This window comes from Hemiscyllium ocellatum, chromosome 6 (assembly GCF_020745735.1).
Source record: "Hemiscyllium ocellatum isolate sHemOce1 chromosome 6, sHemOce1.pat.X.cur, whole genome shotgun sequence".
Classification (NCBI taxonomy): domain Eukaryota; kingdom Metazoa; phylum Chordata; class Chondrichthyes; order Orectolobiformes; family Hemiscylliidae; genus Hemiscyllium; species Hemiscyllium ocellatum.
This window is the reverse complement of record NC_083406.1, coordinates 68,747,199-68,774,580: the sequence shown is the minus strand read 5'-3', so window position 1 is coordinate 68,774,580 and position 27,382 is coordinate 68,747,199. Positions and strand designations below refer to the sequence as shown.

The 27,382-nt window shown below is 41.0% G+C and overlaps 1 protein-coding gene across 1 annotated transcript in view; it reads left to right on the top strand.

Moving 5' to 3' along the window:
* The window catches only part of LOC132816933 (RPA-related protein RADX-like), a 96,648-nt gene that overhangs the window by 24,332 nt on the left and 44,934 nt on the right, over positions 1-27,382 (top strand). The window contains exons 2-5 of the mRNA XM_060826957.1: positions 528-670; positions 9,021-9,213; positions 18,230-18,338; positions 24,064-24,155. Of these exons, the coding sequence (XP_060682940.1) occupies positions 528-670; positions 9,021-9,213; positions 18,230-18,338; positions 24,064-24,155 (537 nt within the window). The remainder of the gene's footprint in view (positions 1-527; positions 671-9,020; positions 9,214-18,229; positions 18,339-24,063; positions 24,156-27,382) is intronic.

The window sequence follows — 27,382 nt, the reverse complement described above, 5'->3', positions numbered from 1 at the left end:
GGGATTGGAATGGACAGCTAGTTTAATCAGCTGACTCATATGGGTGACCTCTTTCTGTGTTCTAACATTTGAATGAAAGGAGATTGAATCTGTGGCAAAGTTACAAAATGTGCAGCATGGGCTGAAGATAACAGCTTCAGTATTCCCAACGTTTACCTAAGAAATGTTGTTGAACTAGGGCTGAATTTCACACAAGCAGCATGACAGCAGAGAGTTGCATGATGATGATGAAATACAGATGAATGCTAGTATTATAGCTGAGGAATGTTTGTCTGGATTATTTGACTAATGTGTATATTTTAGTCATCCAATTAATCCTTTTATGGCCATATATGCATATGCGTGGGTCGATTGGGGTGGAGATATTATTCTTGTTAAGACCATAGATTTTGACTGTTAGAGGATCAGGAATTAAGGAATAAATTTCCATGATTGCTTTCTTGTATTTATTTTCTGTGGCACTAAAGTAATAAACCAGAGTTTATTACATTAATTTACTCTTGTTTTTCAAATTTATTGTGTTACAGATGAGCAGATAATTACACTAAAGGAGTTGCAACTTAATTGGAGAGGAAGGTTGAAATTGGCTCCCCTATTGGTGAGAGTAATATACAAATCCAGATTACGGCGTTATGGAACAGCTGGCAAGAACATTGATTGGCCTTATCAGGCAAGGCTGTATTAATTATAATAAATTAAGTAGTTGAAAGAACCACCTTGTGATAGGATAACAGCTTCTAGATATAGGATTACAAAGAGTTAGGAGTAATCATATTGAACATTGAGTTATATTGATTATATTATATTAACAAACCGAACGGAAGTGATGTGTATTTCATTTTACAATCATATCATATTAATAACTACCATGCTATCGTTCGCATTGCTCTGACTCAAGCATTTTGCACTCATTTCCTCTTTGCTGACTAGTCACTACCAATTCACAGGATTGCATCAAAATGGAAAATATCAAATCAGTAAATGATGTATCTTCATTAAAGCGTATGAAGTAAACAAAACATGTTTATGTTTTAAAAATATGACAATTCTATATTGTGATAGTGTGTCCACGAACAAACAGGGCTTAAAATATTAGAACAGATGAAGAAAAAAAGTTTTGTATTTATATAATGCTTTTCAAGACCATCAGACATCTCAAAGCATATTGCAATTACTTTTGAAGCGCATACACAAACAAACAGCAGAGACCAGATAATCTGTTCTTGTGGTTCAGAGATTTCTTTTGACCAGGAGACAAGGAGTAATTCTTCAATTACTTCTTTGACTTGTCATGTAATCTTATGTCCACCTCAGAAGACAAGAGACAATAGGTGCAGGAGTAGGCCATTCTGCCCTTCGAGCCAGCACCACCATTCATTATGATCTTGGCTGATCATCCTCAATCAGTATCCTGTTCCTGCCTTATCCCCATAACCCTTGATTCCACTATCCTTAAGAGCTCTATCTAACTCTTTCTTGAAAGTATCCAGAGACTTGGCCTCCACAGCCTTCTGGGGGAGAGCATTCCATACCCCCACCAGTCTCTGGGTGAAGAAGTTTCTCCTCAACTTTGTTCTAAGTGGCCTACTCCTTATTTTTAAACTGTGTCCTCTGGTTCGGGACTCAGCCATCAGCGGAGACATGTTTCCTGCCTCCAGAGTGTCCAATCCTTTGATAATCTTATACATCTCAATCAGATCCCCTCTCAGCCTTCTAAACTCAAGTGTATACAAGCCCAGTCGCTCCAATCTTTCAGTGTAAGATAGTCCCGCCATTCAGAGAATTAACCTTGTGAACCTACGCTGCACTCCCTCAATAGCCAGAATGTCTTTCCTCAAATTTGGAGACCAAAACTGCGCACAATATTCCAGGTGCAGTCTCACCAGGGCCCTGTACAGCTGCAGAAGAACCTCTTTGCTTCTATACTCAATTCCTCTTGTTATGAAGGGCAGCATGCTATAAGCTTTCTTCACTGCCTGCTCTACCTGCATGCTTGTTTTCATTGACTGATGTACAAGAACACCTAGATCTCGTTGTATTGCCCCTTTAGCCTACTTGACTCCATTTAGGTAGAAATCTACCTTCCTGTTCTTGCCACCGAAGTGGATAACCACACATTTATCCACATTAAACTGCATCTGCCATGCATTCGTCCACTCACCTAGCCGTCCAGGTCACCCTGTATTTTCCTAACATCTTCCTCGCATTTCACCCTGCCACCCAGCTTTGTGTCATCAGCAAATTTGCTAATATTACTTTTAATATCTTCACCTATATCATTAATATACACTGTAAAAAGCTGTGGTCCCAGCACTGATGCCTGCGGCACACCACTGGTCACTGCCTGCCATTCCAAAAGGGAGCCGTTTATCAATACTCTTTATTTCCTGTCAGCCAACCAATTTTCAATCCATGTCAGTATTTTGCCCCAAATACCATATGCCCTAATTTTGCTCACTAACTTCCTATGTGGGACTTTATCAAAGGCTTTCTGAAAGTCCAGGTACACTACACCCAGTGGATCTCCCTTGTCCATCTTCAGAGTTACATCCTCAAAAAATTCCAGAAAATTAGTCAAGCATGATCTCCCCTTCATAAATCCATGCTGACTCTGACCTATCCTGTTACTGTTATCCAGATGTGTCATAATTTAATCCTTTATAATTGACTCCAGCATTTTCCCACCACTGAGGTCAGACTAACTGGCCTATAATTCTCTGTTTTCTCTCTCCCTCCTTTCTTAAAATGTGGGACAACGTTAGCCACCCTCCAATCCGCAGGAACTGATCCTGAATCTATAGAACATTGGAAAATGATCACCAATACATCCACAATTTCTAGAGCCACCTCCTTCCATACCCTGGGATGCAGACCATCAGGTCTCGAGGACTTATCAGCCATCAGACCTAACAGTCTCTCCAACACCATTTCCTGCCTAATATAAATTCCCTTCAGTTCAGGTCCTTCAGCCACTATTACATCTAGGAGATTGCTCGTGTCTTCCCCAGCGAAGACAGATCTAAAGTATCAATTCAACTCTTTTGCTATTTCTTTGTGCCCTGTAATAAATTCACCCGTTTCTGTCTTCAAAGGCCCAATTTTAGTCTTAACCATTTTTTTTTCTTTTCACATTACCTAAAAAAGCCTTTACTATCCTCCTTTATATTTTTGGCCAGTTTACCTTAGTACCTTATTTTTTCTTTGCATATTTCCTTTTTAGTTATCCTCTGTTGTTCTTTAAAAGCTTCCCAGTCCTCCGACTTCCCACTCATCTTTGCTATGTTATACTTTTTCCCTTTTATCTTTATATGGCCTTAACTTCCCTCGTCAGCCACGGCCACCCCTGCCTCCTCTTAGAATCTTTCTTCCTTTTTGGAATGAACTGATCCTGCATCTTCTGCATTATACCCAGAAATACCTGCCATTGTTGTTCCACTGCCATGCCTGCTCGGGTATTGCACCATTGAACTTTGGCCAGTCCTCCCTCATAGCTCCATAGTTCCCCTTGTTCAACTGAAATATTGTCACTTCCGATTCTACTCTCTCCTTTTCAAACTGCAGATTAAAGCTTATTGTATTGTGGTCACTACCTCCTAATGGCTCCTTTACTTCAAGGTCCCTGATCAAATCTGGTTCGTTGCACAATACCAGATCCAGAATTGGTTTCTCCCTGGTAGGCTCCAGCACAAGCTGTTCTAAGAATCCATCTCGGAGGCACTCCATAAACTCCCTTTCTTGGGGTCCAGTACCATCCTGATTCTCCCAGTCTACCTGCATGTTGAAATTCCCCTTAACAACTTAGTAATATCTTTGCGACAGGCCAATTTCAGTTCCTTATTCAACTTATACACTACATCCAGGCTACTGTCTGGGGGCCTAGAGGTAACTCCCATTAGGGTCTTTCTACCCTTAGAATTTCTCAGCTCTATCCATACTGACTCTACATCCCCTGATTATAGGTCTCCCTGCGCAAGGTACTGAATATCATTCCTTACCAACAGGGCCACCCCACCCCCTCTGCCAGTCAGTCTGTCCTTACAATAGCACATATAGCTTTCCCAGGCCCTGTCCACTTGAAGCCACGTCTCAGTTATCCCCACAACATCGTAACTGCCAATTTCCAAATGAGCCTCGAGCTCATCCATGTTATTTCTAATGCTTCATGCATTCATATATAATATTTTTAATTTGTTACCTCCCTCACCCTTCCTATCAATCCCTATTTTACTTGACCTTACGGCATGATCCTTTTTTGAGTTTTCTGCTCCATTGATTCCGCTGTTTTTCTTGACTTCTCTTGTTCTACCTTTCCCTTGAACTTCCTTCTTAAACTTTCAGTTCCCCCCCCCCCCGCTATTAGTTTCAACACAGCTGTGTTGCAGTGGCAAACCTGCCAGAATGCTGGTTCCCCACCTCTTAAGGTGCAACCCGTCCCTCTTGTATAATTTATCCTAACCGCTAAACATACCTCAGTGATCTAAGAATTTAAATCCTTGCTTCCTGCATCAGTTCCGCAGCCACACATTCAAGTCCATATCTCCCTGTTCCTGTCCTCTCCAGCCCGAGAAACTGGAAGCAAACCGGAGATAACCATCCTGGATGTCCTGCTTTTCAGCCTTCTTCCGAGTTCTCCGAAGTCTTACTGTAGAATGCCCCTCCTCTTCTTCCCGACGTTATTTGTGCCGACCACGTCTGGCTCTTCACCTTCACCCTTGAGGATTTCCTGCACTCTGTCTGTGATGTCCTTAATTCTGGCACCACAGCATCCTCAAAGCCTGCCTATTGCCGCAGAAACCCCTTTCAGTTCCTCTCACTATGGAGTCCCCTATTACCACGGCTCTGTGTAATGTCTGAATCCTCGGCTCTGCCTCCACGCCAACTTCTGATTGGCAGACCTGATTGCGCCTCGGACTGGCAGAAGGCAGATGGAGCTTCTGTTTGATGTGACTTCTAAATGGCAACACCACTGCAACAGTCCCCCCAGTATTACATAGGAATATCAGCTTCAATTTTTGTGTTGAAGTCCTGGAGTGGGACTTGAACATTAAGGAATTACGGAACATTGACTGAGGCAAGAGTGCTGATATAATACGAAACATATCAGCCATGATCAAATGGTGGTGCAGTATTAATGGGCCAAATGGCCTTATTCTGTTTTTAAATCGTATGGTCATATGCTCTGGATGGCACAGGTTTGAAGAGCATCTTAAAGAAGGAGGAGAAGTAGATCAGAGAGGCTTACAGATGAAGTTCCAGAACTTAGATCTTAACTTGATATCCAGATATTTACTTAAAAAAATTTTGTACCATTATCTTAGTTACTTGATGCATGTTAACGTTTAGCAAAAGTTATAGCAGAGTAAGGACCTCTCTTGGGGTCAATGGTAAGTCAATGCCGTGAGAGTGGTATTTTGGTCGTTTGTATGTTCACTTTATCACTGTTGATCAAGTTTTTGTCCTTAAGATAAAAAAATTTAGGTCAAAGTGATTCAAACATTTTCCGTTAACAATTAAAATATGGAATCTAAATAAGATGGACTGTAATGGTTCCCCATGTCCTTTTTCTATGATTGCATAATCCTATGATAAGTTCTTTAGGACCATAGCTCTTGAATTAGAAACATGCAACACAAAAGGAGGCCACAAAGTTAACTATGTTAATGTTGGCCAAAAAAGAGATATCAGCCTAATTCCAAATTCTCTGTCTTCGTCAGTAGCCCAGTTGGTTATTTTCACCGAAAGTGTTTTCTTAAATTTAGTGAATGTTTATCCCTTTCTATCCATTTTAACAGTGAGTTCCAATTCCCATCGTCTTATGGGTGAAAAGATTACTCCTCAAAAGCCCGTTAATTCTTCTTGCCATTTACTTGAAAACAATATCTCCTCGATTATTGATCTATGCATTAATGGAAATGGGTCCTGCCTATCTACTCTATTTTGGAGTCTTTATAAGTTTATTCACCTCAATTAAATCTCCCCTTAGACTTCTTTGTTTCAAATCAAACATATCAATCCAATCCTTTGTTGAGCGAAGTCCTCCTAAATCTTCTCTGTGGCCTTATGAGTGTGTCTGTAATTCAGTGACCAGAGCTTTTTTTTCGTTTTTGTTTTTTTTTCATGTTTTTGCTGAGACCTTACAGGCTTTTTTGTATACCTCTAGCATTACTGCCCTGCTTTTGCACTGTAGGCCTGAGAAAACGGAGGAAATGATCCCTTGTGCTGTCTTAGCCTGTTCTACTATCTTGAGAAATCTGAAGATATGTATACTGTTATTGTGGTCTTTAGCCTTCTCAGAATTTCAATGTTTATTTCTTTCTAATTCATTCATGGTATGTGGATACCATTGGCCAGGCTAGCATTATTGCTTCTCTTGAATTGCCCAAAGGACAGTTGAGAGCTGTGGGTCTAGCATAACATGTAGGCTCTATCAGGTAAAGATGATGGATGTCTTTCACGAAAGGACGTTAATGAACCAAATTGGTCTTTGCGACATTAAATAAGCTTATTCTTCCAGATTTTTATTGAATTCAAAAATCTGTTTGATGGAATTAGATCCCCACATCCTTAGAGCATTAGCCCAATTTCAATGAGAAATCTCAACTTCTTCAATTAGAAGTTCTGGACTACTAATGCAGTGACATTGCCACTATGCTGCCACCTCCCCATATATATAAGCTGTGCCTTAATTGCTACCTTACTTACCGTATCTACTTATTTATTAATTTGTGGGATGTGGGCCAGACTTATTGCCCATTCCTGATTATCCTTGAGATGCTGCCTTCTTGAATCGCTGCAGTCCATCTGCTGTGAGTTGATGCCAGTGCCATGAGGGAGGTAATTCCAGGATTTTGATCCAGTGACAATGAAGGAATGCCAATACATTTCCAAGTAAAAAGTGAGGTCTGCAGATGCTGGAGATCAGAGCTGAAAATGTGTTGCTGGTTAAAGCATAGCAGGTTAGGCAGCATCCAAGGAACAGGAAATTCGACGTTTCGGGTCAGAGCCCTTCATCAGGAATCATTCCTGATGAAGGGCTCTGGCCCGAAATGTCGAATTTCCTGTTCCTTGGATGCTGCTTAACCTGCTGTGCTTTAACCAGCAACACATTTTCAGCAATACATTTCCAAGTCAGGATGATCTGTGGCTTGGAGGGGAACTTGAAGCTTGTGGTTTTCACTTATATCTGCTGGTTTTGTCTCTCTAGATGGAAGTGGTTGTGGGTTTGGAAGGTTCTTTCTGAGATGCTGTGCCTTATTTACTGTATAAGCTCTTACGTTAATTTTCTGATCAGTCTTTGTCTGATCTAGTCAAAAACTTGACTAGAATCCACACTGACTATCTCAAACACGCTACTCTCATCAAGCTTTCTTGTTAACATCTTAATTTTCAATTGTTCATCAGACATGATTTTCCCTAATAAATCTAAGCTGGCTGTCCTTGATTAATCCATGCCTTCCTAAATGACAATTTACGTTATTGGAAGAAATTCTGAAAAACAGTCTTCTAGTCAAACTATCCTTTGCTCTCTTTTCAAACAGAAACATGACTTTAACAATTTTTTGGCATGACATTTGTAGGCAGAGGAGACTGGAAAATGACGACAGTTTCCAGCACTTGTTCCTTTGTTTCCCATGGCAACCTGGGATAAATTTTACAGTGGCCTGATGTCTTATTCATTTTCAAGGCTGCTCAATATCCTCCCCCATTACCTCTAACCCATGTAATATTTCACATTGCTTCACCCCTCTGTTGTGTGAAAACAGATGTTTATCAAGAATCAAAACCACAACTTCTGCCTCTACATGCAATATCTTTTCAAACTCTAATTGGCCCACCACTTTTGTTAGATATCTTTTGCTTCTCAAATATTTATAAAGCATCTTTATTTTACTTGTCAATATCTTTTCATGCCCTTCCTAATTTTTGCTGTTTAAATCTTAACGATACAGCTTTTGTGCTCCAGGCTTCCTGGAATATTGAGCTTTTGGCATCTTGTTTAAACAGTGAAATCCAATGCTCAAAAGAAGAAAGACCTCTGAAATGGGCCTGGAAGCAGGCAGAACCATATTATCAGGCATGGATTTACAAGGTGGAGATTGCAATGCTATTCCAACTTTTGAACAAAGGGTGAAAGCCCTTAATGACCTTTTCCATGGGGCCGACACTGCCTTCAACACTCCTGATAAACGGTTTTAGGTATGCCTGCACCATGAAGTAAAGGGGGAGTCTTCTCGTGCTTGAAGAGCTATGCAATTGAAGCAATGGGAACTGGTACTGGTTTTGTTGTTGATGCTGGAGAGCTTAGTGGGCAGCACAGTGGTCAGCACTGCTGTCTCACAGCGCCTGAGATCCGGGTTCAATTCCCGACTCAGGCGACTGACTGTGTGGAGTTTGCACGTTCTCCCCGTGTCTGCGTGGGTTTCCTCCGGGTGCTCCGGTTTCCTCCCACAGTCCAAAGATGTGCGGGTCAGGTGAATTGGCCATGCTAAATTGCCCGTAGTGTTAGGTAAGGGGTAAATGTAGGGGTATGGGTAGGTTGCGCTTCGGCGGGCCGATGTGGACTTGTTGGGCCGAAGGGCCTGTTTCCACACTGTAAGTAATCTAATCTAATCTCTCAACCTCTGATTAGTCAGCAGCTCTCAGAAATGAGAAGTCCACCCCCAAAAATCCAATGGACTCCATATTGCCTGTGTGTGTAAGGGGCAGGGAGTAATTGGTGGACTGCATTAACCATTAAATCTTGCTTTATTGTTTTGCTTTATTGTGCTCTTTGACATCAAGGGGCAGTCTCGATTGGGAGTACCACCCTTTTTCTGAATCTTAAAGCTTAATCTTTTGACTAGGCTTTTGGACATTTGACATTATATGTACCTCCTTTGCTTGGTGCCATCTTTTTTGTCATCTGTGCTCCTGCATTGTGTCTTGTGACACTCCTGCCTGATAAAACTGCCCAAATGCAAGTTGTTGCTGTTACTTATTTTTTGATCATGCTTTATATCGTGTCTATTTTTGTTTTCTAGGCTTACTTTGAAGTTGCTGACTGTTCAGGTATGATGTCAATGGTTCTTTGGAATTCACTATGTCCAAGATTTTTTCGAAGTTTAGAGGTTGGGACTGTAATCTTTATTCAGCAGTATGTTGTGAAGGATGCATTCCAGATGAGAACACGGCCAGTTTCGTACTACCCTGACTTAAAAACATACAAAGAAATAGGTAATAGTATTTTCTATTTGTTTGAAAATAGGTCAACATTAAAAGAGAATTTTATTTTTTAAATGTGATATATAAACCTTTAATTCTTTGCCATAATTATGCAAAACAAATCGCTGGACTATGACACGATCATGATAGGATTGTGCCAGCAGCTATTGACTTATAATAAATAAAGTTTGGTAATATTTTCCTTGGATGTCAGTGTTGTGACAGACTGGTGATCAACTTTTTATTGATTTTTAATGTATTTTTTTGTATAATTTTGGAAATTGACAGCTGTTCATTTGCTAGTTGGAGGCAAAGTGCTGGGATAGGTACCTTCTTGAATTTTGGTATTGCCTACTAATGCACCTTAATGCAGAGCAAATGAATCACTTAAAGAGTCAAACAGATGTTTCGATCCAACCAGTCATGCCAAACATAATCCCAAACTAAACTAGTCCCACCTGCCTGCTCCTGGCCCATATCCCTCCAAACCTTTCGTCTTCGTGTACTTATTCAAATGTCTTCTAAATGTTGTAATTGTACCCACATCCACTACTTCCTCAGGAAATTCATTCCACATGCAAACCACCCTCTGTAAAAATATTTGCTCCTGATATCTTTTTTAAATCGCTCTCCTCTCACCTTAAAAATATGCCTCCCAGTCTTACAATCCCCCAACCTGGTAAAGACACCTACCGTTAACCATATGTATATCCTTTTCGTTGGAGTTCTGAACAACTGTCAGTCGTCAGCTCCATGTGGAAATGCTAATATTGACTAAGTGGTTCATCTATTCATGTTGTCTCAGTTGTTGTACTGACAAGGCCACCTGCCATTATATCATTTTGTGCCTCATGAGTCATATTCTGTCATTGCTACTTTGACCACAATCTCATTAAGTACATGACTTTGGAGGGGAAGAAAACTGTCACTAGACACATTGTAATTGGAGTTTCTAACACTTGACTGTTGAAGCACTTACTTTCTTCAAATGAAGAGTGTGTTAAGGGTTTAGATACAGAGACACATGTTAAGTGTGTACAAGAAAGTTTTCTGATTCAATATGTGGATGTACCTTCTTGGGAAGGTGCAAAATTTGACCTACTCTTGGGAATAAGGCAGGGCAGGTGACTGAGATGTCAGTGGGGGAGCACTTTGGGGCCAGCAACTATAATTCTATTAGTTTTAAAATAGTGCTGGAAAAGACCAGATCTAAACGTTGAAGTTCTAAATTGGAGGAAGGCTAATTTTGACTATATTAGTCAAGAACTTTCAAAAGCTGATTGGAAGCAGATGTTCGCAGGTAAAGGGACAGCTGGAACTTGGAAACTCTTCAGAAATTAGATAATGAAAGTCCAGAGACTGTATATTCCTGTTAGGGTGAAAGGGAAGGCTGGTAGGTGTAGGAATGCTGGATGATGAAAGAAATTGAGGGTTTGGTTCAGAAAAAGAAAGAAGCATTTGTCAGGTATAAACAAGATAGATCAAATGAATCTTTAGAAGGGTATTAAAGGAAGTAGGAGTATACGTAAGAGGGAAATCAGGATGGCAAAAAGGGGACATGAGATAGCTTTGGCAAAAAGAGTTAAGGAGAATCCAAAAGGTTTTTACAAATACATTAAGGACAAAAGGTTAACTCGGGAGAGAATAGGGCCCTTCAAAGATCAGCAGGAGATGGGAGAGATAGTAAACAAGTATTTTACATCAATATTTACTGTGGAAAAGGACATGGAAGATATAGACTGTTGGCAAATAGATGGTGACATCTTTATAAACGCCCATATTACAGAGGAGGAAGTGCTGGATGTCTTGAAACACATAAAAGTGGATAAGTCCCCAGCACCTGATCAGGTGTACCCTAGAACTCTTTGGGAAGCTGGGAAGTGATTGCTGGACTCCTTGCTGAGATATTTGTATTATTGATAGTCACAGGTGAGGTGCTGGAAGACCGGAGGTTGGCTAACGTGGTGCCACTGTTTAAGAACGGTGGTAAGGACCGCCACGGAACTATAGACTGGTGAGCCTGACATTGGTGGTGGGCAAGTTGTTGAAGGGAATCTTGAGGGACAGGCTGTACATGTGTTTGGAAAGGCAAGGACTGATTAGGGATAATGCATGGGAAATCATGTCTCTCAAACTTGATTGTGTTTTTTTTTGAAGAAGTAAGAAAGAGGATTGATGAGAGCAGAACAATGGTGATCTATATGGACTTCAGTAAGGCGTTCGAAAGGTTCCCCATGGGAGACTGATTAGTAAGGTTAGATCTCATGGAATATCGAATTGGCTCAAAGGTAGATGACAGGGTGGTGGTGGAGGGTTGTTTTTCAGATAGGAGGCCTGTGACCAGCGGAGTGCCACAAGGATCGATGCTGGGTCTGTGACTTTTGCTCATTTATATAAATGATTTGGATGAGAACATAAGAAGTATTGTTAGTAAGTTTGCAGATGACGCCAAAATTGGACAGCGAAGAAAGTTACTTCAGATTACAACAGGATCTTGATCAGATGGGCCAATGGGCTCAGGAGTGGCAGATGAAGTTTAATGTGGATAAATGCTAGGTGCTGCATTTTGGGAAAGTAAATCTTAACAGGGCTTATACACTTAATGGTAAGATCCTAGGGAGTGTTGCTGAACAAAGAGACCTTGGAATGCAGGTTCACAGCTCCTTGAAAGTGGAGTCACAGGTAGATAGAATAGTGAAGAAGGCATTTGGTATGCTTTCCCTAATTGGTCAGAGTATTGAGTACAGGAGTTGGGGCTCGTATTGCAGCTGTACAAGACATTGGTTTGGCCACTTTTGGAAGTTGCGTGCAATCCTGCTCTCCTTCCTATCGGAAGTATGTTATGAAACTTGAAAGGGTTCAGAAAAGATTTACAAGGAAGCTGCCAGGGTTGGAGAGATTGCATAGGCTGGGGGGGGGGGGGCGGGGGGTCGGTGGGCGCGGTGGGGGGGGCGGCGGGGGGGACGGTGGGGGGGGGGGCGGGTGGGGGGGTGGAGTTACCTGGATGCTTTGTTTCAGGAGACAGTCACACCTGGGAGATTAAGTAATTCACATTCAGTTAGTGATCAGGGACATCAGAATGTGACTGTAAGAGAGGCAGACAGGGGGAACCTGAGTGCAGGAGCCTCAGTCCTTGACCTTGTCCAACAGGAATGAGATTCTTGCTCCCTGTATGGATGAGGAAAAGGGCTCTGGACAGAATGAGCCAGTTTACGACGGCACCATGGTGCAGAAGGCCATTCAAGAGGGGGGAGCAAAAAGACAAGTAGTTGTTATACGGGATTCTATAATTAGGGGGACAAATCGTATCCTTTGCAAGCTGGATCGGGTGTCTCGCATGGTGTGTTGCCTGCCCGGTGCCAGGCTGCGGAACATCTCCGACCGGCTTGAAAGGATATTGGAGCGGGGGTGGGGGGGGGGGTGGGGGGGTTGGGGGGGTGGGGGTGCGGGCGGAGGATCCAGTTGCTGTGGTCCACATTGGGACTAACAACATAGGTAAAACTAGGGTGGAGGACCTGTTTGGGGATTATCAAGCACTAGAAAGGAAATTGAAGTACAGGTCCTCCAGGGTCATAATCTCTGGATTACTGCCCGAGCCATGTGCCAATTGACATAGGGATAAGAAAATTAGGGAAGTAAACACGTGGCTAAGGGATTGGTGTGGGAAAGAGGGATTCCACTTCATGGGGCATTGGCATCAGTTTTGGAACCGGGGGGATCTGTACCGTTGGGACGTTCTCCACCTGAACCGATCAGGTACCAATGTTCTAGCGAAGAGGATAAATAGGGTGGTCAGTAGGACTTTAAACTTCTGAGTTGGGGGTAAGGGAAAGTGAAAGCGACAGGGAGTATGGCGTTTAATGGAAAAATAAGCAGCAGGATAGCATATGTGCAGGCGGATTTAAACTTGAGGCAGACTGGGAATGCAGCAAAAAGGAAGGATAACTGAATACATCTTATGACTTCCAATATCTCTAATGATAAGAAAGTTAGCATTAAGGCACTTTACCTGAATGCTCATAGCATTTGTAACAAAGCAGATGAACTAATGGCACAGATCATCGTGAATGATTATGATGTGGTAGGCATCACAGAGACGTGGTTTCAGGGTGGTCAGGACTGGCAGTTAAACATCCAAGGATTTTCAACTTATCGAAAAGACAGGGAGGTGGGCAGAGGGGTTGGGGTTGCCTTGTTAGTTAAGAACAAAATTAAATCTATGGCACTGAATGACATAGTGTCGGATGATGTGGAGTCTGTGTGGGTGGAATTGAGGAACCACAAAGGCAAAAAATCCATAATAGGAGTTATGTACAGACCTCCTAACAGTGGTCAGGACCAGGGGCGCAACATGTACAGGGAAATAGAGAAGGCATGTCAGAAAGGCAAGGTCATGGTGTTCATGGGAGACCTCAATATGCAGGTGGACTGGGTAAATAATGTTGCCAGTGGATCCAAAGAAAGGAAATTCATGGAATGCTTGCAGGATGACTTTTTGGAACAGTTGTCATGGAGCCCACAAGGGAGCAGGCTATACTGGACCTAGTGCTATGTAATGAACCAGACTTTATAAAAGATCTTAAAGTAAGGGAACACTTTGGAAGCAGCAATCATAATATGGTAGAGTTCAGTCTGCAGTTTGAAAGAGAGAAGGCAAAATCAGATGTAATGTGTTACAGTTAAATAAAGGTAATTATGAGGGCATGAGAGAGGAACTGACAAAAATAGACTGGAAGCAGAGCCTAGAGGGGAAGACAGTAGAGCAAAAATGGCAGGAGTTTGTGGGTGTAATTGAGGACACTGTACAGAGGTTCATCCCCAAGAAAAGAAAGATTATCCGGGGAGGGATTGGATAGCCATGGCTGACAAAGGAAGTCAGGAAATGTATTAAAAAAAAGAGAGATCCTATAAAGTGGCCAAGAGCACCGGGAAATCAGAAGATTGGGAAGGCTAAAAAAAAAAGAGGATAACAGAGAGAAATAAGGAAGAAGAGGGTCAAATATGAAGGTAGGCTAGCCAGTAATATTAGAAATGATAGTAAAAGTTTCTTTCAATGCATAAGAAACAAATGACAGGCAAAAGTAGACATTGGGCCACTTCAAACTGATGCTGGAAGCCTAGTGATGGGAGATAAGGAAATATCAGGAGAACTTAACAAGTACTTTGCGTCAGTATTCACAGTGGAAGATATGAGTAATATCCCAACAATTAAAGGGAGTCAGGGGGCTGAGTTGAGTATGGTTGCCATTACAAAAGAGAGAGTGCTTCATTTGATAAATCTCCTGGCCCCGATGGGCTACATCCTAGAGTTCTGAGGGAGGTGGCTGAGGAAATAGTATAGGCGTTGGTTGAGATCTTTCAAAAATCACTGGAGTCGGGGAAAGTCCCGGATGATTGGAAGATCGCTGTTGTAACCCCCTTGTTCAAGAAAGGATCAAGACAAAAGATGAAAAATTATAGGCCAATTAGCCTAATCTCGGTTGTTGGTAAAATTCTAGAATCCATCATTAAGGATTTCAAAATTCTTGGAAGAGCAGAGTCGTATTAGAACAAGTCAACATGGATTTAGTGAGGGGAGGTCGTGCCTGACAAACCTGTTGGAATTCTTTGAAGAGGTGACAAGCAGGTTAGACCAGGGAAACCCAGTGGATGTGGTCTATCTAGACTTCCAAAAGGCTTTGATAAGGTGCCACACGGCAGGCTGCTGAGTAAGGTGAGGGCCCATGGTGTTTGAGGTGAGCTACTGGTATGGATTGAGAATTGGCTGTCTGACAGAAGACAGAGAGTTGGGGTAAATGATTCTTTTTCGGAATGGCAGCTGATGACAAGCGGTGTCCCGCAGGGTTCAGTGTTGGGGCCACAGCTGTTCACGTCACATATTAATGATCTGGATGAAGGGACTGGGGGCCTTCTAGCAAAGTTTGCCGATGATACGAAGTTAGGTGGACAGGCAGGTAGTACTGAGGAAGTGGGGAGGACAAGAATCTAGACAGTTTGGGAGAGTGGTCCAGGAAATGGCTGATGGAATTCAATGTGAGCAAGTGCAAGGTCTTGCCCTTTGGAAAAAAGAATACAAGCATGGACTACTTTCTAAACGGTGAGAAAATTCGTAAAGCTAAAGTACAAAGGCATCTGGGAGTGCTACTCGAGGATTCTCTTAAGGTAAATATGCAGGTTGAATCCGTGATTGAGAAAGCGAATGCAATGTTGTCATTTATCTCAAGAGGGTTGAAATATAAAAGCACCGTTGTGCTACTGAGAATTTATAAAGCTCTGGTTAGGCCCCATTTGGAGTACTGTGTCCAGTTTTGGTCTTCACACCTCAGGAAGGACATACTGGCACTGGAGCGTTTCCAGAGGAGATTCACATGGATGATCCCTGGAATGGTAGGATTAACATACGAGGAACGGCTGAGGATCCTGGGATTGTATTCATTGGAGTTTAGAAGATTAAGGGGAGATCTAATAGAAACTTACAAGATAATACATGGCTTGGAAAGGGTGGACGCTAGGAAATTGTTTCTGTTAGGCGAGGAGACTAGGACCCGTGGACACAGCCTTAGAATTAGAGGGGGTAAATTCAGAACAGAAATGCGGAGACATTTCTTCAGCCAGGAAGTGGTGGGCCTGTTGAATTCATTGCCGCAGAGTGCAGTGGAGGCCGGGACGCTAAATGTCTTCAAGGCAGAGATTGATAAATTCTTGATGTCACAATGAATTAAGGGCTACAGGGAGAATGCTGGTAAGTGGAGTTGAAATGCCTATCAGCCATGATTGAATTCCGGAGTGGACTCTATGGGCCGAATGGTCTTACTTCCACTCCTATGTCTTATGGTCTTATATGTACTTCGTAATGGGACTTCCATAACCCTCTGTGTGTATGTGGTAGAAAATTCCACAGCTGCATCTCCCTTTCAGTTTTGAAATTGCCCTTAATCTCAATCCTAAATAATTGGCCCTTATCTTGAGATTGGGCCCTCTCAGACTCTTCCCTGCTAATTTGTTTCAGAATCTTGTACAGTCTAATTAAATTTCCAAAGGCTATAGCCCAATTTAGTGAGCCTATCTTAAGGTGATGACACACTTAAATCAGGAACCAACTTAATGAACCTATGCTGTATTCCCCTGCAAGCATGTCACTCCTCAAATATAGATTCCAAAACTTCATACAGTATTCCTGACATCGATTTACTCAAGTCCTGTGCTAAGACTTCCGTACTGTTGCACTCCAACACTGACAATAAAGACCAACATACCAAATAGCTGTCCTAATTGCTTGATGTACCTAATGTGAATTACATTCCTTGTATTAGTACACACAAATTTCAACAGTAACATTTATAAATGTAATGCCTTTGAAAAAAAATCTACTTTTTTATTACTACTAAAGAGGATGACCTCACATTATACTTCATCTTGCTGCCTTTTCACTTCATTTGTCTGTTTCTCTACTGCCTTATTGTGTCATCCTCACAACTTATACTTCCATTCAGCTTTGTACTGTCAGTAAATTTTGATACATTGCTTTGTCTCTTTAAGTCATTAATATAGATTACAAATACTTTAGCTTCACCACTAATCCTTGTGGCACTCCACTAGTCTCAGCCTGCAGACTTAGAACATTTATCCATACTCTTTGTTCCATCTCTCAACTGATCCTCTTTTCATGCTGATTTATTATCACCAACTATATGAAGCCTTATCATTTGCACTAACCACTCGTATGCACTTTATCAAACGGCTTTCAGAAAATCAAGTACATTTCATGTACTGCATCCCCTTAATAATAGCTTTCAGCATTTTGTTGATGACTAATGTTGGGCCTCCTGTTTCTTCTTTCCTTTGTTAAATTGCAATGTTAAATTTCCTAACCTGCAATCACTATTTTAGAATCTGGAGAATTTTAATCATAACTAGAATATCCATTATTTGTGAAGCTACATTTTTTGGATGTAGGCCATCAAATCCTAAGGATTTGTTAGATTTTAGTCTTAGATTTTTTTAGTACATTTTCTCTGCTGATATTAATTATCATGGCTTTAAATTTTATTGGCTCCTTGATTAGCCTCAACTTGTATCTTTTACTGTAAAGCCAGACCTAAACAATTTGTTCAATCTCTGTCTTTTCATCATTCATTTCCATAATTTCTCCTGTCTTTGTCCCCAAAATATATTTCCTGAATGTTTTTAGAGATTAAAAATCACACAAGACCAGGTTTTAGTCCAACAAGTTTAATTGGAAGTACTAGCTTTCAGTTTGCTACTCCTTCATCAGGTGATTTTCAGAGATGATTCATATGAGGCGCACACTTACTCATAACTGCAATATATTCCCCAACACCAGTCTGCCACTTGTAACGCACAAGTCATGGGTTTAATGGAATATTTCCACCTTCCTGGAAGAGGAGCAGCTCCAACAACATTCTAGAAGCTTGACGCCAACAAGGACAAAGCAGCCCACTTGACTGTCACCAGATTTACGACATTGACCACTGATGCACAATAACAGCTGTATGTATCACCTGTAAGATGTGCAGCAGAAATTCATCAAGGTTTCTTAGACAGCATCTTCCAAACCCACAACCACTACTATCTAGAAAGACAAGGGCAGCAGATGCATGGGAACACCACCACCTACAAGTTCCTCACCAAGCCACTCACCATGCTGACTTGAGAAATATAACACAGTTTTTTCATTTGCATGAAGTGAAAATCCTGGAGGTCTGTTCCTAATAGCATTGTGAGTGTACCTACACCAAATACACCGTAGCAGTTCATGAAGGCGCTCACCACCACCTCCTGAAGAACACTTGGGAATGAGCATTAAATGTTGGCCAAGCCAATACAGCCCACAATCCCTTAATGAATAAAAAAAATTTAAATTTTATCCATCCGCAATAAATGAGAAAGGAGTACCATATTTTTGCATTTATTTTAATTTGTAAGCAATATTATAGTTTAGTGTTTTGACACCAAGTAGATGTCTCCTGTATATATTCTTGTTATAGCTATTATGTTTGCATTTCAGATATTTCCTTGAACCCTCAGAAACCTGCTGCTGATATTAAGATTATTCCAGCAAAGCAAGTCAAACCTGAGTGGAGGCTTCCTAATATTAAGTATCGTTTTATTACCAGGTAATCTCTATACATGTCCACAGTAATTAATTTGTAGGATGAGAAGTTATTTTGGTTGAACTAAAATATGGATCAGAATTTTATGCTTTCTGGGGCAGATTGATAAGTGGGGGTGGGTATAATCATAGAATCTTACAATATAGCCCATTGAGTCTGCACTGACAAAAAAACTAAATCTACAGTAGTTTCATTTTGCAGCATTTGAGCTTTAGCCTCAGACATTTCAAGTGTTCATCCAAGTACTTTGTAAAAAAAAGTGAAGGTTTCCTGCCTCAATCACCCTCTTTGGCAGCATATTCCAAATACCCACGATTCTGGGTGAAAATTCCCTCTAAACCTCCTTCCTTTCATCTAAAAATTATATCCCCTTGTTATTGACCTTTCGATTAAGGGGAACAACAATCTTTTATCCACAGTGTCAGTGCCCCTTATAATCTTATGCACCTCAATTAAGTCCTCTCTGTCTGCTGCTGCTGTAAAGAAAACACCCCAAGCTTTATCCAGCATTTCTTTAAAACTAAACTGCTCCAACCCAGGCAACATCCTGGTGAATCTCCTCTGCATCCCTCAAGCACGATCACACCCTATAGTGTGGTGACCAGGACTGCACATCTAATCAAAGCTCTGTACAGCTCCAACATAACCTCTCTGCTCTTGTAATCCATGCCATGGCTGATAAAGATAAGTGTCCCATATGCTTTCATAACTATTATGCCTTCCTGCTGCCTTCCAGGATCTATGAACAAGCACCTCAAGGTCTCTCTGTTCCTCTGAGTTTCCTGGCATCCTGTTATTTGTTGAGTATTCCCTTGGCTTGTTGCTCCTTACAAGGTGCATCACCTCACACTTATCAATGTTAAATTCCGTTGGTCACTGATCTGCCCATCTGACCAATCAGTCTTTATCCTCCTGTAACCTAGATCTTCTTTCTCACTGACAGCCACCCAATCAATCTTTTTGGCATCCATTAACTTGGCATCAGCCGCCCAACATTTTCTTCTATATCATTGATATATATTACAAACAATGAGGGACCCAGCACTGCTCCTTATGGTACACTACTGGACACCAATTAAAGAATAAGGTGAATAAACTTCATCTTAATTTCATGGGCAGTTTTCCCAATGCCTACCTACCTGTCCCTGACTTTACTTTCATTTTACTTGCAACAGATGTTGGATGAATTATCAGTCTTTGAGCCAGGCCTTTTCACACCCCTCTGCAAATCATCCTGTAACAAGTGGAGACCCAGAGCCATATTTGAAGCCTGTTAATTCCCAGGTCTTGGGCTACTGGAGGGAAATTACAATGGGGATGGTGTTTCTTTTTTTTAGGTGCCTCTCCATATCTATAATCTTCCGAGATTATACTCTCCTCATCCCCTCCAGACCTTGCACTTCAAACCCTCCCTTCATTCCCCTCAACCTCTTGCTAGCACCTACTAGTCTAGCCCTACTGAAGACCCTCTCAACTGAGCTGCCCTTCCATCTCCAGCAAAGATCTTATTGAAGGCGAGCTGGAATCCCAGCTCAGTGGGAGTGCTGTGACTACAGTATAGCTGACAGTTCTCCAATGTAAGATTTCTCCCTTAAATGGGAGTAGGGGTCTTGCCCCAAGTCTGTTCAAGACCTAATTAGCTGCAATCTGGTTGTTGGAATCTTAGTGAAACCTAAAATCATGCACATGAAATGAAATCTCAACTATTTCAAGTAAATTTTATTCCTTGTGCACTGCTCATGTTGTCTGGTCATTGATATGAAATTATTTATTGTATTTCTTGTTTCCCCAGGCATATTAGACAAGTGAAAGGTTGCTTAAGTTCATAAAGGATTGTCATTTTACTTATGATAATAAGAAAACATGATGTTGGAAAGTGATGTAAATGAAATTGGGGTCCTAGATTATCAAAGGCTAATTTGCACAGTTAAGCTAGTTGTATCCCCAAGCTTGCTGTTTGCAACGATGTACAGTTTACTGTGTCTACCAAGCAAATTTCCTCTGAGGACAAAACGCCTTTCTGTGTGTATACATAAATTTACATTTTTAATCAATATTCTTTCAGCTTGATCTGTTTATTTTCAATATGTATGGAAATTTTAGATTTCTTAACAATCCTAATTGAGATTATTCTAGCATTCTAGACAGACATCGTTCTTTAAGTATTCTCTAAAGAAAGTGTGGGCGGCACGGTGGCACAGTGGTTAGCACTGCTGCCTCACAGCGCCTGTAGACCCGGGTTCAATTCCCGACTCAGGCGACTGACTGTGTGGAGTTTGCACGTTCTCCCCGTGTCTGCGTGGGTTTCCTCCGGGTGCTCCGGTTTCCTCCCACAGTCACAAAGATGTGCGGGTCAGGTGAATTGGCCATGCTAAATTGCCCATAGTGTTAGGTAAGGGGTAAATGTAGGGGTATGGGTGGGTTGCGCTTCGGCGGGTCGGTGTGGACTTGTTGGGCCGAAGGGCCTGTTTCCACACTGTAAGTCTAATCTAATCTAATCTAATCTAATAAAAGAGCGTATTTTCAATGAATTAAGAATTTAAGGTCAAAACACCATTGTCTATGCAAATTCAATATTGATTACAATTTCTAATTTCTACCTACTAGTTTAATTTATATGATGTTTACAATTTTCAATAATACAGCTTGGTTTCAGGTTGCACTCGGCATTAACATGAAATTCTGGGAAAATAACACGTGTACATTTATCCAAAGTAACACTATTTGTAATCTGTAGTTCTTTCAAGGAAGCTGCTTCTATAAAGCTGAAAAAGTGATTTTAAATTATTTTTAAAAAAGTTCCATCTTGCAGCTCCTTGAGGTACTTTGCAGTTTTGTCACAATTTGAGCAAAATTTTGGACATAAGATAGATTCATCATGTAAAAAGCAATTGTTCTTGTTCTTAAAAAAAAGACTCAATTTGAATGGTTGTGATATTGAAGACAGGGCTACTTATGTCGTTATGACAGAGTAAACCCATCAACTCAGCACAGCTGTGCATGTTCAGTCGTTCTTTTTATTTTTATACTCTGTCATTTTAGACCTTGCATAATTTGTCAAGAATTGGTTTCCCAACAACAATGTAACAATCCCATATGTTACCTGTAAATCAGTAGTGGCGCTGACCAGATATCATCTTTCCCAAGCTGTTATAAAATCCTCATGCACCCTTTTGCACCCTTAAGTGTATCCTTTTTTTTCCTGTTTTTTAATTTGCCCTCATTACAATGTTGGATAGTAGCCCTTGGGTGCTTTGATTGCTATCTGATTTGCTTACTCAGCCTGCTTTCTTCCCAACCTACAGTTTAATTGAGGTAAAAGCAATGACTGCAGATGCTGGAAACCAGATTCTGAATCAGTCGTGCTGGAAGAGCACAGCAGTTCAGGCAGCATTCAACGAGCAGCGAAATCGATGTTTCAGGGCAAAAGCCCTTCATCAGGAATAAAGGATGAAGGGCTTTTGCCCGAAACGTTGATTTCGCTGCTCGTTAGATGCTGCCTGAACTGCTGTGCTCTTCCAGCACGACTGATCCAGAATACAGTTTAATTGAGTAGAGAGGTAAGAAGACAAGCCAAGAAGTACGTGTGATTGTACTTAGAACATAGAAAAGTACAGCACAGAACAGGCCCTTAGGCCCACGATGTTGTGTCAAGACTTAAGCCTAATGTAAAATATAGTAACTTAACCTAAGCACCCCTCAACTCACTGCTAACTATGTGCATGTCCAGCAGCCGCTTAAATGTTCCCAATGACTTCACTTCCACCACCTCAACTGGCAATGCATTCCATACATTCACAACTCTCTGCATAAAGAACAATTCTCTGATGTCTCCTTTATACCTTCCTCATAATATCTTAAAACTATGACTTCCCATACCAGTCAATCCTGCCCTGGGGAAAAGTCTCTGGCTATTGCCTCTATCTATTCCACTCCTTATTTTGAACACCTCAATCAGGTCTCCTCTCTTCCTCCTTCTCTCCAGAGAGAAAAATCCAAGCTTATTCAACCTTTCTTCATACGGCAAGCCTTCCAGTCCAAGCAGCATCCTGGTGAACCTTCTATGCACCCTCTCCAAAGCCTCTGTATCTTTCCTGTAGTAGGGCGACCAGAACTGGACACAATATTCCAAGTGTGGTCTCACCAGGGATTTGTAGAGCTGTAGCAAAACCTCGCGGCTCTTAAACTCGATCCCCCTGTTAATGAAAGCCAAGACACCATGTGCTTTCTTAACAACCCTATCCACTTGGGTGGCAACTTTGAGGGATCTATGTACTTGCACACCCAGATCCCTCTGTTCCTCCACACTGCCAAGAATCCTGTCTTTAATCCTAATTCAGCATTCGAGTTCGACCTTCCAAAATGTATCACTTTGCATTTATCCAGGTTGAACTCCATCTGCCATTTCTCAGCCCAGCTCTGCATCCTGTCTATGTCGCGATGCTGCCTGCAGTAGCCCTCGATACTATCGACGGCACCTCCAACCATTGTGTCATCTGCAAATTTACTAACCCACCCCTCAACCTCCTCATCCAAGTCATTTATAAAAACTACAAAGAGCAGAGGCCCAAGAACAGAACCCTGCAGGACCTCGCTCAACACTGTTCTCCAGGCAGAATATTTTCCATCTACAACCAGTGTCTGCCTTCTGTCAGTCAGCCAATTCTGAATCCAGATAGCCAAATCTCCCTGTATCCCATACTTCCTGACGTTATGAATGAGCCTACCATGGGGAACCCGATCAAATGCCTTGCTGAAATTCATATACACCACATCCACTACTCTATCGTCATCGACTTGTCTTGACACTTCTTCAAAAACTCAAGATTTGTGAGGCATGACTTATCCTCACAAAGCCATGCTAACAGCCTTTAATCACATGATGCTTTGCCAAATAGTCATAAATCCTATCCCTCAGAATTCTTTCCACAACTTTGCTGACCACAGACTTAAGACTGACTGGTCTGTAATTGCCAGGGATTTCCCTTTTATCCTTCTTGAAAAGTGGAACAACATTCGCCTCCTTCCAATCCTCCGGTACGACTCCTGTGGAGAGTCAGGAGGCAAATATCCTCGCCAGCGGCTTCGCAACCTCCTTTCTCACTTCCTGGAGCAGCCTAGGATAAATCTGGTCTGGCCCTGGGGACTTATCAATCTTAATGTTTTCCAAAATTTAACATGCTATAATTTAACGACATCTTGGGCACAAATGGTATAATTAAAATGGGACACAAGGTTAACTTAAAAATAATTGGTGCTCCTGAACTTGAAATTATTTTTTTATAACATCAAGAGTAACATACAAATGACAGCAAAGAGGATGAAAAGCACTTAAAGCTTCTAAATATGATGTATAGATGAGAAGTATTTAGATTTAAGTATTTTATTAATATTATTTTTCAAAAAAGATAATTTAATTATTGTTATAGATTGCAAAAGTCACCCAAAGGCTGCAAAAACTGTAATGAAGTATTTTCAGAATTTTCTTAACATTTATTTGGAGTCTTATCACTTATTTTAAATTCTTGAAGTTCTCCATAACTATTGTTAAAATATATACATGGCCATAAATTTTGTCAGGAACTGAAGTCATGGAAAACTTTGTACCATTGAAATTGATATAAGTGAGGATATTTGGCTAACATTCTCTGTGCGTGATGAAATACAAAATATGTCATCTATTTAATAATTATTATTGTTAAATATAAAGCAGCATGTTTTATTTTAGAGATATATTGGACACTCTACCGGATACCTATGTTTGTGATGTGATTGGCCTTGTCACTTTTGTTGGCAGATGTGAAAGAATCAGAAAGAAGGGTAATGTATTTACATTGCTTATTTGAAAAGATTCACTGTTGTTTATTTGCATCCTCCACATATTTAAAAATATACCTTGCATTGTAGCCTGATAAGATCCATAGAAACTGTATAGGGACTTCCATAAAATATTGTAATGACATTAATGCTGGCAATGTGCATGCTGTCCTGCTCCAGCTTTATGATTCAAACTGTTGTTGTAACACTAGACTGTACTTTTTAGGTGAAATAAAGATCATCAACAGCTGCCTACAAATTTGTGTATGTATGATGGGACATTTTAAAATTCAAAAATTTCCATTGTTTCTTGTATAAAATTGATACTGTAACATACTAATTTTGATAATTTCACAATAATAATTAGCTGCATTCTATATGTAGGTTTGCTCGCTGAGCTGGAAGGTTCATTTCCAGACATTTTGTCACCCTACTATGTAACATCTTCAGTGGGCCTCCAGCGAAGCACTGTTCATGATTCCTATTTCTGTTTGTGTTTCTTTGGGTTGGTGATGTCATTTCCTGTGGCAATGTCATTTCCGGTTATTTTTCTCAGGGGGGTGGTAGATGGAGTCTAACTCGATGTGTTCATTGATAGGACTTATCGCATGAGAATGGCATTCCAACTGGAAATCTATCAACAAACACATCGAGTTAGGCACCATCTACCCCCCCCCCCCCCACGAGAGAAAAAGAACAGGAAATGACATCACCAACCCAAAGAAACACAGAAAGCAGGAATCATGAACAGTGCTTCGACTGGAGGCTAACTGAAGATGTTAGCTTGTAGGGTGACGAAATATCTGGAAATGAACCTTCCAATTCAGCAAGCAAACCTACATCCAAAACTTCAACCTGACCTACAAATCTTCTCAAAACTCGCTAGCTGCATTCTCCTTGAAACAAGACAACAAGCAAAGTAACCTAAAAATTCAGGTATGCTGGCTGATCATCTCTGATCATATTGCAAGAGATGTGTGTTTAATAGCTTCCACAGTCTATCCACAAAGGTATTTACTGCAGGATAAAGGTTAAAAGACCAATTCAGGTATGCTGTCTGATCATCTCTGATCATATTGCAAGAGATGTGTGTTTAATAGCTTCCAGTCTATCCACAAAGGTATTTACTGCAGGATAAAGGTTAAAAGACCATGGCAAGCCCAAAGTTAACTATGTAAAGTCGCATTTTTCCAAATGTCCCCTTTTTTATTAAAAAAAACTTAACTGCAAATAATAGTGCAAATACATGCAACTAGAACTGCCAATAATACAACCAATCACTCCTTTTGTGTGTCCCCCACCCTGTTCATCAGAATAAATACCACCTTTTCATCGCTGCTTTCAGTTCTGATGAAATGTCACTTGACTTGAAACTTCTGTGTTTTCTCTCCACAGATGTTGCCAGACCTGCTGAGTTTCTCCAGCAATTCTTGTTTTTGTTTGTTTCAACTCATTGTATTTGTGGCAGATGGGTTTTCTCACTGACATTTCAAGGAAACTTAATAATTGACAATATAGTATCTCAGGAAGATGTTGACATCACTAGTAGTTTGATTCCAGTGAAAGTTCTTTCTTGTTCTGCACCATCACACAACATTGCATCCTCAACAGCGAGATTACACAAAAATTCACATTTTGCTGACAATTTTGGCAGACCTTTACTAAATAATTCACAAATATAATAAATTATTGCACTTCTTTCACATCTGTTGTACTCTGCATCTCTTTATTGATCTCACTTTCTCAGATCCAGGTGAAGTCTTTTCGCTGTTCATAACTTATCTACTTGATTTTGTCCACCTCCAATTGCATCTTTTTCAAGTTCATCTGACGAACTCTCCCCAACAGTGTCATCAGATTCTGCAATGGTGACTTCCATTGTGTATCCACGATGTAGTATGTCATCTCCAACCAGTTCCACTCCAGGAGGTAACAGAAAATAGGAGCAGGAGTGGGCCATTTGCTCCTTTGAGCCTGCTTCCGATTCATTATGATCAGTCCTACTTTTCCCCCATACCCTTTTATCTCTTTAGTCCTAAGTGCCGTATCCAAGTCCTTGAAATCATACAATATTTTTCCCTTGAAAACTTTCTTTGGTAGAAATCTCCATGGCTTCACCTCTCATTGGGTGAAGAAAGTTATCCTCATGTCAGTCCTAAATAGTTTACCCCATATCCTTAGAAGATCATTCAAATTCTCAAATTGTCCACATATTCTTCAGGAGCAGCAGAAACACTATACTTAATGCACAACCATTTGTATCTCCTAAATGGCATCCTGAATGAAGTTAGGAATCTGCTACTTTTATCGAGCTTCACTCTCTGTGCACCCTTTGCATTGGCATTAATGAGGACCTTTGCCGGAGCAAGTTGTGGAAACATTTCTTCAGTGGTTGACATTGGGGTAGTCAGATTTCTTCAAAGCTTTCTGTTTTGAGATGCTTTAATTCTCATAGGATCATAGAGGTGTATAGCATGAAAAAGGCCCTTTGGCCGAAGGAGTCTGCATCTGTCAAAAACAGCCACCTAATTATTCTAATACTATTTTCCAGCACATGGCCTATAGCCTTGTATGCCTTTGCATTGCAAATGTATATCTTAACATGTATATCTTCATGTTAAGTCATGAAGGATTTTGTCTCTATCATCCTTACAGGCAAAAAGGTTCCAGATTCCCAACACCCCGCTTAAACTTTCTGCTCTTTATCCTTAATCTGTGGCCCTTGTTCATTGATCCTTCCACCATGGGGAAATGTTTCTACTTATCTACCCTGTCTATACCCCTTATAATTTTGTGTAACTCAAACATGTCCCTCCTCAGTCTCCTCTGCTTTAAGAAAAGAACTAGTCTATCCAATCTGTCTTCATATAACACAAATGAAAGAAATGTTACTTCCTGAAAGCCTAATTAGTGTGCAACAATAGTGACTCATCATGCAGCTCCATATCTTGCATTTTGGCGGGGGTTATGATGCCTCCAATCCAGGATAATCCATCTCCTGTGACAGCAGTATTTCACCCATACCTACAAATGTAAGGATGGCTTCTCGGTGACAAATGCTATCCACTGAGTGCGTGGCATATGACTCTGTTTTACAACACTTGCACAGTTAGATCTCTCAGAATACAGGGAGAACTAGCCATTTGGATACAGAAGACAAAGGGTGGTGGTGGAGAGTTGTTTTTCAGAGGCCTGTGACCTGTGGAGTGCCACAAGGATCGGTGCTGCAT